Source organism: Myotis myotis, unplaced genomic scaffold, assembly GCF_014108235.1.
Source record: "Myotis myotis isolate mMyoMyo1 unplaced genomic scaffold, mMyoMyo1.p scaffold_m19_p_8, whole genome shotgun sequence".
In the NCBI taxonomy this organism is placed as follows: Eukaryota; Metazoa; Chordata; class Mammalia; order Chiroptera; family Vespertilionidae; genus Myotis; species Myotis myotis.
This window is the reverse complement of record NW_023416390.1, coordinates 6176537-6190037: the sequence shown is the minus strand read 5'-3', so window position 1 is coordinate 6190037 and position 13501 is coordinate 6176537. Positions and strand designations below refer to the sequence as shown.

At 50.8% G+C, this 13501-nt stretch overlaps 1 protein-coding gene across 15 annotated transcripts in view; it reads left to right on the top strand.

The window, feature by feature from the left end:
* Window positions 1–13501, top strand: part of HECW2 (HECT, C2 and WW domain containing E3 ubiquitin protein ligase 2) — a 258411-nt gene that overhangs the window by 204966 nt on the left and 39944 nt on the right. For all 15 annotated transcript variants that reach the window (XR_004969635.1, XR_004969634.1, XR_004969636.1 and 12 more), the window contains 2 exons: window positions 8741–8861; window positions 10521–10634. Coding sequence is in view for 11 of the 15 variants with exons in the window: in XM_036320850.1 (XP_036176743.1) it covers window positions 8741–8861; window positions 10521–10634 (235 nt within the window). In the remaining 4 variants the exon portion in view is untranslated. The remainder of the gene's footprint in view (window positions 1–8740; window positions 8862–10520; window positions 10635–13501) is intronic.

Below are 13501 nucleotides of genomic sequence, written 5' to 3'. Positions count from 1 at the left end.
TCTATGAGCCAAGCACTGTGCTACAACGATGAATAACACACTCTCTGCCTTTGAAGGATTCATAGTGGGCCAGTGAGTCAACGAATGACTCTGCAAAGCTCTGTGGTCCGTCCTGTATTGAAGAATGTGTGGGAACACCGATGTGGGAACACGTCTTCCCTTAAGACTAGGGGTGGGGTGTTTAGGGAAAGATGAAGGTCCCAGGTATGAAGGGGGGCCCTGAAGAATGATGATGGGAGTTTACCAGGGAGACCAAAGGAAGAAGGGCCTTCATGGCACCGAAGCATGAAAACAGTTTAGGGCAAATGGATAGGGCAAGTTCCCAGAGCTCAGACTGGAAGATAGACTAGGGCAGTGATGGCGAACCTTTTGAGCTCGGCGTGTCAGCATTTTGAAAAACCCTAACTTAACTCTGGTGCCGTGTCACATATAGAAATTTTTTGATCTTTGCAACCATAGTAAAACGAAGACATATTTTTGATATTTATTTTATATATTTAAATGCCATTTAACAAAGAAAAACCAACCAAAAAAATGAGTTCGCGTGTCACCTCTGACACACGTGTCATAGGTTCGCCATCACTGGCCTAGGGCCTGTGGGTCATCGACGCTGTCCCTTGTAGCCCATGTGCAGCCCCTAAAAATGTATAAACAGGGGAACGTCCTGTTTTACAAAGACCAGTTTGGTGGCGATACAGAGGATGGATTAGAAAATGAGAGACTAGCGTCAGAGAAACTGTTCGAAGGCGGTTGTGTTAGCCCAGGTGACATGCTGAAGAGCCGGACTGGTGGCGATAGAGAAAAGGGAATTAATTCGGAAGACACGTAGGAGGGGGAGAGCCCAGGACTGTGAGTTCAGGTACGGGAGATTCTGAGGTCCCAGCACCCAGATTGCTAGGCAGGCGGTCACCCCGTTTACCCAGAAATAAAAAGGATTGGCCTGGAGGGGAGCGGGGATGAGTTTGGTTTGGACGTGTTTCCTGAGGAATCTTCGGAGATATCCAGGCACAGCTGGAAAAGACCGCCATGGAGCTCGGGAGAAGCTGCTGGGAACACGGGTGTGGGTGGCAGCGGGGCCAGAATGAGAGGAGGGGAACGAGGGAAGACAAGTCTGTGGAAAGCAGGGAAAAGGGGGATGGTCACATGAGAAACCCCAGTGTTTCAGTGATGGGCGGAGAGAGCGCGCAGGGGAGAGAGCCAGTGGATTTTGGAACAGAATTAGGAAAGTCTTTTCAGAGAAGCCAGGTTTCAAGGAGGAGGGAGCGGTTAACCGGGGCCCATCTTCAAAGGAGTCATGAAGGATGAGTCTGAGAAGAGGCCATTAAATTGGAAATTTATGAAATTGGGTATGGCCTTTGCCAGGGCAGTTTCCGTGAAACCATCGGTCACAGACTGGAATGTGACCGGTGACAGAATGATAGAGGACGTCAGGAGGAAGCCAGGAGGGTAGACTATTGGACAGTACCTGGAAGGAGAAGCGGCGTTCAGGAGGGGGTTTCGGGGGCGGGGGTGGAGGGCGGGGGCAGAGCTGAGCGTCTGTGTGTCAGGCACACAGAGGTCAAACGATGTGGGTGGGAAGAGAGTGGCCACTTGAATGGGGCGGAGCAGCAGGCGGCACAGCCCAGGCCGGGGGCAGGCAGGACCCTGGGGGCCCAAGCACCGGTCAGCTTGGGAACAGAGCAGGGACACCAGCTTGGACGATACAGGTTGGGAAGACAGCAGTAGATGACGCGACAGGTAAGTTTCAATGTGACATAGACGTTTGATGCCAACATCCAGGGGAGAAATTGCTGTCATTCACAGCTGGCCTTCGTCTTCGTCAACCGTGTGTGACGCTGGGCGATCCACTCCTCCGTGGCCTTGAATTTCTGTCCTGTAAAATGGGAATAATGGTGGTCGCCTCCCCGGTTACGTGGAGGAAACCTCGCTGGAGAACACCATCCCAAGCATCCAGGACATATTCGTTTACTCCTTTTTTTTTCTTTTTTTCCTTTTTGGAAATAGGATCCTGAAAAGTAGCGTTTGTCAATATTTGAGCCATTAATAACTGCAGCATGTCAACCCATTTCTTCCTGATGCGCAGGGCCGGCCGCCCAAATAGTTACTCATTCTGACGGGTCTTTATCGTAGCTGGGGCCCTGGGTGGCGTTCAGTTGGGTTGTCCCTCTCCCGGTGCTTCATGGGTAAAGAAATGAAGCCGTGCAGGTTGTCACTGATTCCAGCCAACGTTCTCCTCCCAGGCCTTTGCTGAGGCAGCCTCCCCGAGAAAAGGTAGATCTCGGGGTGTCCCTCTGAACAACCCCCCCCCCCCGGAGGCGCGGGTCGGGAGACTGGCCAAGCATCTCGAGGCTGGTGTGGACACGCGACGTGATGCCTCTATCGATCACTTCATTTCATCGCGCATCACCATGGCCATGAGGAGTCCCTGGTGGGAATAGCCCGCCTCCTGGAAGCAGGTGTGGGATTACGTTCCAAAGACAAGGAGAACCCAGGCAGACCACCCTCGCCAGCAGTGCTAGTGGCGGCTGTAACTCCCAGGGAGAACCGTCCCCATGCTCTGGCCCCCCGGGTCCAGTGGGTGTGGTTTGTCCCTACAGTCGGCTGCACTGCCTGGCCCGTGGGCTCACTAACTGATGCCACGTGACCCCCAGGGGGACTCGCTGGCCGCCTTCCTCCTGTTTCTCCAGGTGAAAGAGCCTCTCCTTCTACCGGTGTTTCCCAAGTTTTTGTGAAAACACTTCCGAGGGGTTCTGAGAGGTTGTCTGGTCCTCCTTGCAACTAGAACGGCACCCCCTGAGGGTGTGGGGATGATGTAAAAACCTCCACGATCATGAATTTTAACGATCTTCTTCTCGGAGCCCTAGGACCGGGTCAGCTGTCCATGTTTCCTTATCCGAGCGCGGGACAGTCGAGGGCAGCGGGGAGGGGCTCCGCCAATGGGGACTCGCTGCTCTTTAGCTGTGAGAGCGCCGCTGAACACCTGTCCCCATGGTGGAGCGGGAAGCTTGGCTTTCCTGGGACCTTGGATGCCAGTCCCGGCCTTCGCGCCCTCCGCCCCAAGCACCTTATGGTTTGTGATGTCCAATCCGGGCCCAGGAGGAGACTTAGGGGCTGTAGGAGGCTGGGCATTTCTAGGAACTTAGATGCAGCGAATCCCCCATTTAACGAATACTGTGGGACGTGTGCTCACGCCTGTGAACGTGCCCGTCGCCTAAGCTCTGAGTGCACGAGGCACTTGGTGGTTTAAGGGACCGTCGCACGGTGCTGGCGGTCCTTGGCCAGACCTGGGCCATCTGGAGACGACAACAGCCCAGGTCACAGACAGCCCAGGTCACAGGCAGCCCAGGTCCCAGGTCCCAGAGAGCACTGAGGGGCCACGTGGGTCTTTCCTGGAGCTCGTCTTGAGGGCCTGGGGTGGGAGAGGGAATGATTTCTCCGACCCCACGGGAGATTCTCTCTTCCTATCTCTTTCTGAAGTCTTAGCATCTTAGCTGCTCCTCATCTCATCGGCTGTTCTTCCCACAAACATCCTCTCTGTCCCTCTCCCTCCTTTCCTCTCTAATTCCCGCTCCCTTCCCCCATCACCCCACTCTCCCTGGAGTCGCTCTGCACTTGTTCTAGAAATGGGGTTCCACCCCTTCTCTTTACTCTGCCCCCCCCCCCAGGTGATCTGGGAACCAGATGGTACAACTGTAGGTGTCCCTTGTGGGGGATGGGGACCTGTGGTTCCAGAAACAAGGGGAAGGGAAGCCGAGTATGTCGGTCACAGCTAAGAGGTGGTGGTGGTTGTTGTCGCTCGCCTCCCTGTCCCCCACCCCAGTGCTCTCAGGGTGCCTGTCACTGGCATGCCCTTTTGCTCTCCCCTTTTAAAATCTACCCTGGTCTGAGAGGCCAGACTATCCAAGGGTTTTTTAAAAAAAAACAAATAGTATGTAAATGAAAGCATGAGCCGGCTCAAAACAATGACCTGAAGGCCTGTTCCTCTTGGGAATAAAGCAAAAATGTGAAGACTGCAGTGTCTGTGCTTCTAGCCAGCTAGTCTGGAGGTGTGAGTGTGTGAATGTGTGTGTGTGTGTGTGTGTGTGTGTGTGTGTGGTTTTCCCTGTTAATTTCCATTGCGGAGCTATGTTCCAGAAGATGGAGTCGCCCAGAAATTACTGCACAGCTTGATAGTCTGTTCTCATTCACTGACAGAATTTTTTGAAAATGTCATAGAGAGTTTTCTTTTTAGAAAGTGAACCAGGGTAGAAATGAGCTCTGAGCCATCCCCGTACAGCGGCCTGGGGCCATGTGGGACGAGGCTGAGCTCACCCCCCATCCAGGGCCGCTAGTCCTCAAGGCGGTCGGGGCTCCTGGGGGCACCTCCGGATAATCAGAAGGGACCCAGGCTTCTTAGAAGTTTGATGCAGAGATTTTCCTAGTATCACCCCAGGGATTTTTTCAGGTAGAATTCTCGAGTTGCTATGTGATGATGCAGGTTTGTAACAGTACGTAGAAATAGGGCGGCACTAGATGGAAGGACTGTAGGTCTGCCTAGGAATGGTAAAGAAAAAAGAACCCTAATGTCTGTTACTGAAATTTCTTCCTGCAAATAATTCACGTAGCGCTGACTACCCTATGAAGTCACCCTTCATTGGGTCACTTCCTGAATGTAGCAGCGTCCTGAGTCTGACTTCTCTGTTCAAGTCCGTAAAGACCGTGAAGTCGCTCTCGGTCGGAGTCTTGGATCCTGGAGCCTCGCGGGGAGCTGTGGCCGCACAGTGCTGCTCACTCCGCTCCCAGAAAGATCATGTTTTATTTCCACAGCGGAAGTACCGGCGCTCCTGCCCTGGAATTTCTTGGCAGTTGCACCTGACGTGCATTAGGAGTCTGACAAGGGCCAGCGGCCTAATTCCCTGTAATTTCTAAGCCGTGAAGTAATGGGTAAATGGTTTTTTCATGATAGAACTATTAGCAGAAGCATTTCTTGCCTTTAACGACGTCTGTCCCCAGAGTCTCCGTAATTGAGTCACGTCAGCGGGAGCATCAGTGGAGTCAGAGCTGTTTTATTGAGGCCCGTGTTGGTGCTGATGAATGCATTATGGGACTCCCCACATCCTCTTAAGCATCTCAGGTTACACGCCAGCAGCATAAGATGGGCTGTTGTGTTTCTGTTTAAGGAATGAACTCCTAAAGAATCACGTTTCTTTTGAGCCTGGACGATTTTCATGGGGTGCTGTGTTTTTCCTTTCCTCTTCCACGATCATGCTCTCGAACACGGATTCATGAGTCTGCTCTGAGCTGTCTGGGTTTACTGGCTGGCTTTTCTCAGCTGGCAGCGCTGACAGCCTCATGCTGCACCCCTGAGGGGACTTGGCACGTGCTGCCCTGTCCCTGGGTGTCCAGGAGTGTCAGCCGCTGGGTGCGGATGCTGCCAGGTGTTTTGTGGGTACCTTTGCCCTCCCAGGCGGAGAGGGGGCGGCGGATAATGGTTCTCAAGCTTGGAGTTGGTGGAGAGCCCTATAAAACTTAGCCAGGCCACACCCCCAGGAGTCTGATGTCCTGTCTTGGCTGTGGCCTGGCCAGGGAGATTTTTAAGCTTCCCAGGTGATCTATGTGCAGCCGCGCTGTGGGGACCACTGCCAAGGAGTCCCTTCTGCTTCCCAGACACTTAGGTCGAGGTTATTGGTTTTCTTTGTGACACAGCTCTTAGCTCTGTGGGTAAGAGTCATAGCTGTGCAGACAGACCTCTGGGCATATCGATGATCAATAGCAGTGTGTCTGACCGTTCCTAAGCCCCAGCGCAGGCCCCGGGCCCTCGGTGCCCAGCTCCATGCAGACAGTGGCAGGCACCAGCCTCCCTCCCCACACCCTGCCCACCAGCCTCCCTCCCCACACCCTGCCCACCAGCCTCCCTCCCCACACCCTGCCCACCAGCCTCCCTCCCCACACCCCGCCCACCAGCCTCCCTCCCCACACCCCGCCCACCAGCCTCCACTAGCCTCCCTCCCCACATCCCGCCTACCAACCTCCCTCCCCACACCCTGCCCACCAGCCTCCCTTCCCACACCCCGCCTACCAGCCTCCCTCCCCACACCCTGCCCCCCAGCCTCCCTCCCCACACCCTGCCCACCAGCCTCCCTCCCCACACCCCGCCCACCAGCCTCCCTCCCCACACCCCGCCCACCAGCCTCCCTTCCCATGCTGCTTTGGGTGTCAGATAGACCTGGCTCAGACCCCACACCCACCATTCACTGGCATGTGACTTCCGTTGCCTTAGTTACAGTGGTGATGGTGGAAAGGGTAACAATGCCTGCTCCCTAGACTTGGGAGGACTCCCCAGGATTCTCTATGCAAAGCGCCTGGTCCCTAAGCCAAAGCCGGCACTTAACCAGCGAACGGCAGTGGTATTGTTCTAAAAACTTTATTTTTTAAGTGCTTTTATTGTTTTCAGAGAGGAAGGGAGAGGGAGAGAGAGAGAGAAACATCAATGATGAGAGAGAATCATCGATTGGCTGCCTCCTGCATGCCCCCCACTGGGGATCGAGCCTGCATCCCGGGCATGTGCCCTGACCTATAATCCAACTGTGACCTCCTGGTTCATATAGGTCAATGCTCAACCCCTGAGCCACGCAGGCTGGGCCTAAAAATGTTGTATTAGCACGAGAGTTCCTGCTGCTCTCCTTCCCTACTGGTACCCATTCTTATTTCACATGGCACATGGTCCCCTGCGTCCCCACCCTGCAGTCCAGGCTCACCGTGCCTCAGGCCTCCATGCAACTGCTCCTAACTGGCCTCCACCCCATCTTCTCTCCTTGCCACGCTGCCTCCCACTGCTCACTGCATCGGGCCCAGGCTCCTCAGCTGCGTTTTCAATTCCTCTCGTAGTTTGGCTCCAACCTTCCACTGCTTTCCCTCCCCACTCACTCCGCCATGGCGTTCCCTCTGCTCTGTGAGCGGGTCTCCCCGTGTCTGCCGACCACACTCACAGGGCTTATTGAACTCACGCTGCCGCCCGTAGAGGACAGATCTCCGGGGTAAAGGCCTGGCTCCCTAGTCTTCCCCCTTTGTTCCCTGTCATCCTCATTCACTGTCCCTTTCCATAACCCTGATGTCAGTGCGCACCCTGGGGCCAGGCAGCCGTGCCAGCGCGTGGAGCGCACATTTCCTCTGATGGAGCAGCGGCCCGCATAGCCCCAGGAGAGTGCACGCCAGCGGCTGCAGGAGCTCCCGACATTGTCTGGAGGAAATATGTATTTTTTTTTACTTGAAATCTCCTCATTTTTAAATGCTGAAAAGTTAATTTAAAATCTTTAAAAATGATTTTAATGCGAACAAGATGGATCACTAGGTCTGGGTCCAGCCCCAGGGCAATAGTCCTGTCCTCTGCTCTATGGTTGGCACGCCATCGAGGTTAGGACTTAATCGCGTGTTCGCCAATTGTTGGACAGGTTTTCTTGCTGACTTCCCAGCCACGGTGCCCACTTCGGGAACCCTGTCTGACTCATTGTGAGCTTCCCTTGCTGAATCTAACATGGTATTAGCAATGAATGACCACCACTGAGCTGATTCATTCATCAAAGCAATACTTAATGAGCTTACTCTGGTGCGTAAGGCACAGGACTTCAGTATGTCTGTTTTCTGGTTTCTCTCATTGTGTTGTGAAATCTCTGGTGGAAATTTCTGGTGTTCTTGTCAGGGCCCTCACTCCCATTTTCATCACCGATTCTGTATCCAGGCGTGTCGGTTAGATACCTTAAGACCCAAAGCCAGAGTTTTCTATGGAAAGAGGAACTGTTACTTCTACATTTTATTAATGATACTTGTCATATGATGAGATATTATTTTAAAAAATCTTTAGGTAATCTGTAGATAATCACAGTACTTGGCACATATTAAGAGAAGCAGGGGCTGTGTGGAGGTGGGCAAAGGTGGGGGGAAATGGGACATCTGTAACAGTGTCAACAATAAAAGTAATAAATACGTTCACATTGTTATGCAAAAAGAGAATGCAACAAACGGCAGTCTTATTTACTCTGTGCAACCAGGAGACGTGCCTTCAGCAGTTATGTCTGAACTCTGTTTTTACATCCAGATTATTCTACCCTATGGCATCAAATGCATGCAATTATGCGTCTGAAGCAATTCCTAGTTAGGGTGCATACCCGACAGAAGTTTCGTAGGTTTTCCATGGAGTAAAGGATGGGAACTCACTGCTCTTGCTGTAGACACCGCATATTTTTCACATGATAACTTCCTGTCTAATTGCCATGATATCATCTCAGCAGCCAGCAAAGATATTCCGCCCTCCAGTCAGCACTGGGCATGAGTAATCCAGCTTGGCTTGCAGCAGCTTGGGCTGAAAGGGGAACATATTTGACGAACACATGGCACCATCATAACTACCCAAACGGCTTCGCTCTTTTCGACCAGCATGCCACCAAGGAACGCAGGGGCTGTGTGGAGGTGGGCAACGGTGGGGGGGAAGGGGGACACCTGTAACAGTGTCAACAATAGAAGAAGTCAATACATTCACATGGTTCTGCAAAAGAAAAAGAATGCAACAAGTGGCAGTGTTGTTTGCGTAAGCTCTGTGCAGCCGTTAACCTGGACAGTGGGAAGCTGCAGGAGCTGAACGCATTGATGGCCCACTTTCACATGTTCCCTCTGGTCTCAGCTCTGATGATATGTGTTCATGGTGACATGATGCACACCGGGACGTTGCGCAAGGCCAACCCTCTCTCTCTGTGGTTTGCTGTAGGTACGCAGCGTGCCAATGCCCGGGCACCAGCCCCTTACAAGCGAGACTTTGAAGCCAAGCTGAGGAACTTTTACAGGAAGTTGGAGACTAAAGGATATGGACAAGGCCCAGGGAAATTAAAGTAAGTCAGAGCAAAACCAGCACAGGGTCTGCTGATGGTGAGAGGATGGGGTGCAACTGGGCGTGGTTTGCGGCGGACGACCACCTTGGTTTTAGTCAATGTAATTATTTTGGTGTCTGTACGTGGCAGCACCATACATAACACGGTTCTGACATTGAGCACAATTAAGCTTAAGGTTTTAAAGCAAACAGTAAAGAAATGACCACATTCCATGTAAAAAATGTTAAGGAAAAGTACAAGCTGCCCAGCTGTTGAGTACCGACCTATGAACCAGGAGGTCATGGTTCGATTCCCGGTCAGGGCACAGGCCCGGGGTGCAGGCTCCATCCCCAGTAGGGGGCGTGCTGGAGGCAGCCGATCCATGACTGTCTCTCATCATTGATGTTTCTCTCTCTCTGACTTCCTTTCTGACATCAATAAAACTGTATTTAAAAAAATAATAATAAAATTTAAAAAATGACAAGCTGATTTACTTTTTCTCCTGAAAAGGACCTCTGTTGGCTTAGCGTGGACTCGTTGGCTCTGAGGCCGTCGCGATGTCCTGCATCGCTCAGCACTGTCTCCTGAGCCGACCCGAGTGCGGGCACCATGCTCAGCATGTCGCTCTGTGAACTAAACTTCACTTGTCCGACGGCGCACCTCATGGACGTTGTTCCTGCCTGTCTTCCTTCACCTCCATTTAAATGGGGAAATGGAAGCAGCCTCACGATGTGTGGGCAGAATGATGCTCATTCTCTACGTGGCCCTCCTCCCCTCATTCCCCCCTCCAGCCTGCGCCAGGGCCTCACCGAGGTCACGTGCCCCCTGAGAGAGGATACAGGAGGGAGCGTTGCTACTGTAGTCCCAGCACGTTCCGGGTACCCGAGAAAGGGTCCAGAGGGCAGCCCACAGCCCACGGCTCGCCACCCCCCCCAGGAGGGCTCACTTGGTTAAGTTAGCCGGTCCACTTCCCTCACCTCAGAGAACACCAGCCCGTCCAACACCATGCCTCTCAGAGCCTTCTCTCCTGATGTTTCTCTTGCGAAGCTCTTGATCTAGCTTTCATCCCTTGGCCTCCACATTACCTCCCTTTCCGTGGCTATTGTCACTACAGGCAAATTGGTATGTGCTCAGGGATGACTTCAACTGTCATTAGGACACGTGGGTTCATGGGCCACAGGTATCGGTCGTTTGTATCTGTCACTTAGGGAATCTCAAGATTCCCTTAATTTAAAAATTAAGCCAAGCACAGCGGCAAACTCCTCTGCTTGGGAGGACACAGAGAATTTTTTCCCTCTTGTGCTCACAGTCAACTCTCTAGGCACTTAGTACCTCAATTCCTTGTCTAGGGGCACTCGGGCTCCAACCATGACCTCCTGGGGCTGTTCTTCCTTTACTCAGCACAGGGTTGTGCCTGTGATGTTGCCCATTGTCCTTGGATAGAGGGACTCGACCACTCAGAGGGCCTCTCGGTGTTCGCAGGTCGTAGGTGGGGCGCCCCCTCTGTCAGTGCTCCTCTTACCCAGCAGTTGCTGGCACAGAGCGATGGCATGAAGTCACTCCTTTTAGCCTCGTTAGTTATGGTAAATGGAAATTAAATGGCAAGCGCCCAGTCCTAGAAAGATAAGGATTAGGCAATAACCTTTTTTATTTTTTTTCAAATTGTCTCCTTATGGACAGGTTAATCATCAGAAGAGATCACTTACTCGAAGATGCTTTTAATCAGATCATGGGCTACTCCCGGAAAGACCTGCAGAGAAATAAGCTGTACGTCACCTTCGTCGGGGAGGAAGGGTGAGTGGCACAGAGAAGTGGCCGGGGGGCGAGGGGGGGGGGGAACGCAGGCTGGGCTCCAGGGCGGTGTCTCACCACATCCTCACTGCGGCCGCCTGAAACAGGAAACCCTTCTGGCAGGAAATGCTGCTCTCATACACTGAAATCTCGTGGCTTTTTTTTTTTTAAAGGCCTTCTCTGGTTTTTAAATTATTTTGCATAGAAATTCTCTGGTAAAAACTTATAACTCCTGAGTATTTTTGAGACCGGCGTTTGGTTTGGTCTCTTCTCTACTTCTCTCCTAAAGGGAAGTGTGGGCTTTGAGGGGGTAAACACCAAGGAATTGCTTTTCAGCATCTGTGCTCTTGTTACCTACCCTGGGTGCCCAGCAGAACGTGCTCCGCCTGGTAAATAAATTCCAGTTCAGCATCACGCATTGGAATTCTGCTCTTCTACCCAGAAGCCTCCGCAGCAGTAACTGTTGGGTCTTGGTTCTTACTGTTCTCTCCTTTGAGAGGGCAGCACACCTACCGAGATGGCTGCCTGCCATAAGCAAAGGTCTCCAACCTTCCATGACTCCTGCCTGAGTGTGCTCATGTAGATAAGGGTCAGGGAATGAGGAGTGAAGACTCGCACCGTCTTCATTGCATCCGGGTAGACGTGGCAGCTGTTACATACATAGCACATGAGAGATGACAGCTCTCCTGTCTCCCAGGCCCCTTCCTCTTTCCCCATTTCAGGGCAGGGTTTCAAGTTCCAGCACCTCCAGTGTAACCCAGCCATCGCTCCAGTGAAGTAAACAAACCCCACACCGGTGCCTGCACTCTGGCTGTCTTCTCCTTGATTGTATTGATTTGGATTATTTCCCTCTCAGTCATGCCCAGGAATAAACTGTGTTAGATTATGGAACCATAGTAGTAATAGCCAACAAATTAAACCATTCAGTACATGATTCATGAATGGAGGCTCCACTGTATAAAATAACTGCATGTCCCAGTGGAACCAGGTTATAGCAAAATTGAGATTCACAACCAGGTCTTAGTTCTTCATTCAGTCCTCTTGGCCCAACACTGGGATGTAGGCAAAACTCCTGCACTCTGGTTTGTCTGCATGTTTTTCCTACCCATGGATCTTTCCATCACTTCAACTAGTGCCTGGTAACGTCCGCTCTTCATGTGCACTGTTGTATAGTCTCCCTGCTGAGACTCGGTGAAAGGGAAACCTTACGTGGGAAAGAGCTTAATGTGACCGAGCTGCACAGAAGCTGCCTGAGACCCGGGCCCTTCATCCCTGACGTGCCCCAGTGGATTTCTCGCGTCTGTTCGTTGGCTTAGAGATGCAGGTGCACAGTTGAAAATGCAGACAAATGTTTTTAGCCTCATCACAGGTATGCATGGGATGCCAAGTATTTCCTGGCAGAGTCAGCCTGGTTTGAATGAGCACACTTCTCCTCCCCCAGAGCTCCAGCTGCCTTCCTTCATTGCTGAGATCTCAGAGATGCAGGGAAGAGGCTTGGGGAGCCCTGGGACTTAAGTGTGAACGGAACAGGTGCTTGTGATGTTTGGTCATCCTCATGCAGCCTCCCTGGGATCCAGACTGATGACATCTGCTCCTGGGAGGAAGCCCAGGCTGAGTGGGCCTGATAACTCTGGATTTGATTGCCACAAATGTCCGAATGCTTCCTGCTTCTATCGCCTGTCTTCCACCTATAACCCCAGAGGGTAAATAAGAGGAGACATTGAGGTGTGAATTTCAATCATCAGAAACAATCTCTTAACTTTGTGATTGCCAGAATGGCACAAACAACAGTGAATGACAGGACATTGTTCTGTTTGGGGACAGGAAGTGTGGAAGGATATATGGGAAGTAGGGACTTCCAAAGAGGCAACAATATACCATTTGAATGGCCAAAGATGCAAAAGACCCATAATCAGAAAATCATAAGACACCGAAGAAAGATAATTGAAGAAGATACAAATAAGTGGAAGCATATACCTTGTTCATGGATAGGAAGAATTAACATAATTAAAATGTCCATACTACCCAAAGCAATCTATAGATTCAGCGCAATTCCTATGAAGATGCCATGGTATATTTCATGGACCTAAAATATTCCAAATATTAATATGGAGCCACAAAAGACCTGAATAGCCATAGCAATCGTCAGAAAGAACAAAGTTGGAGGAAATCATACTATGATATCAAACTCTACTACAAGGCCATAGTAATCAAAATAGCCTGGTACTGGCATAAACATAGACATATACGTCAATAGAACAGAATAGAGAGCCCAGAAGTAAACTCACGCCTTTATGGCCAATTATTTATTAACAAAGGAGGCAAAAACATACAATGAGGTAAAGATAGTCTATTCAAAAAATGGTGTTGGGAAAATTGGATAGATACATGCAAAACAATGAAACTAGACCATCTTCTTACACCATATACAAGAATAAACTAAAAATGGATTAAAGACTTAAATGTAAGACTAGAAACCATAAAAACCATAGAAGAACACATAGGCAGTAAGATCATTGGACATTTTTCTTAGCAATATTTTTTTCTGATATATCTCCTGCAACAAGAGAAACAAAAGAAAAAATAAACAAGTGTGACTACATCACACTAAAAAGCTTTTGTACAGTGAAGGAAACCATCAACAAAATAAAAAGACAACCCTACTGAATGAGAGAACACATTCGCCAATGATACATCTGACAAGGGGTTGATATCCAAAATTTATAAAGAACTTATATGACTGAAGACCCAAAAAACAAGCAATCTTATTAAAAAAATGGGCAAATGATCTAAATAGAGACTTCTCCAAAGAGGACATACAGGACATACCAAAAGATGGTCAACAAAGATGCTCAACATCACTAATCATC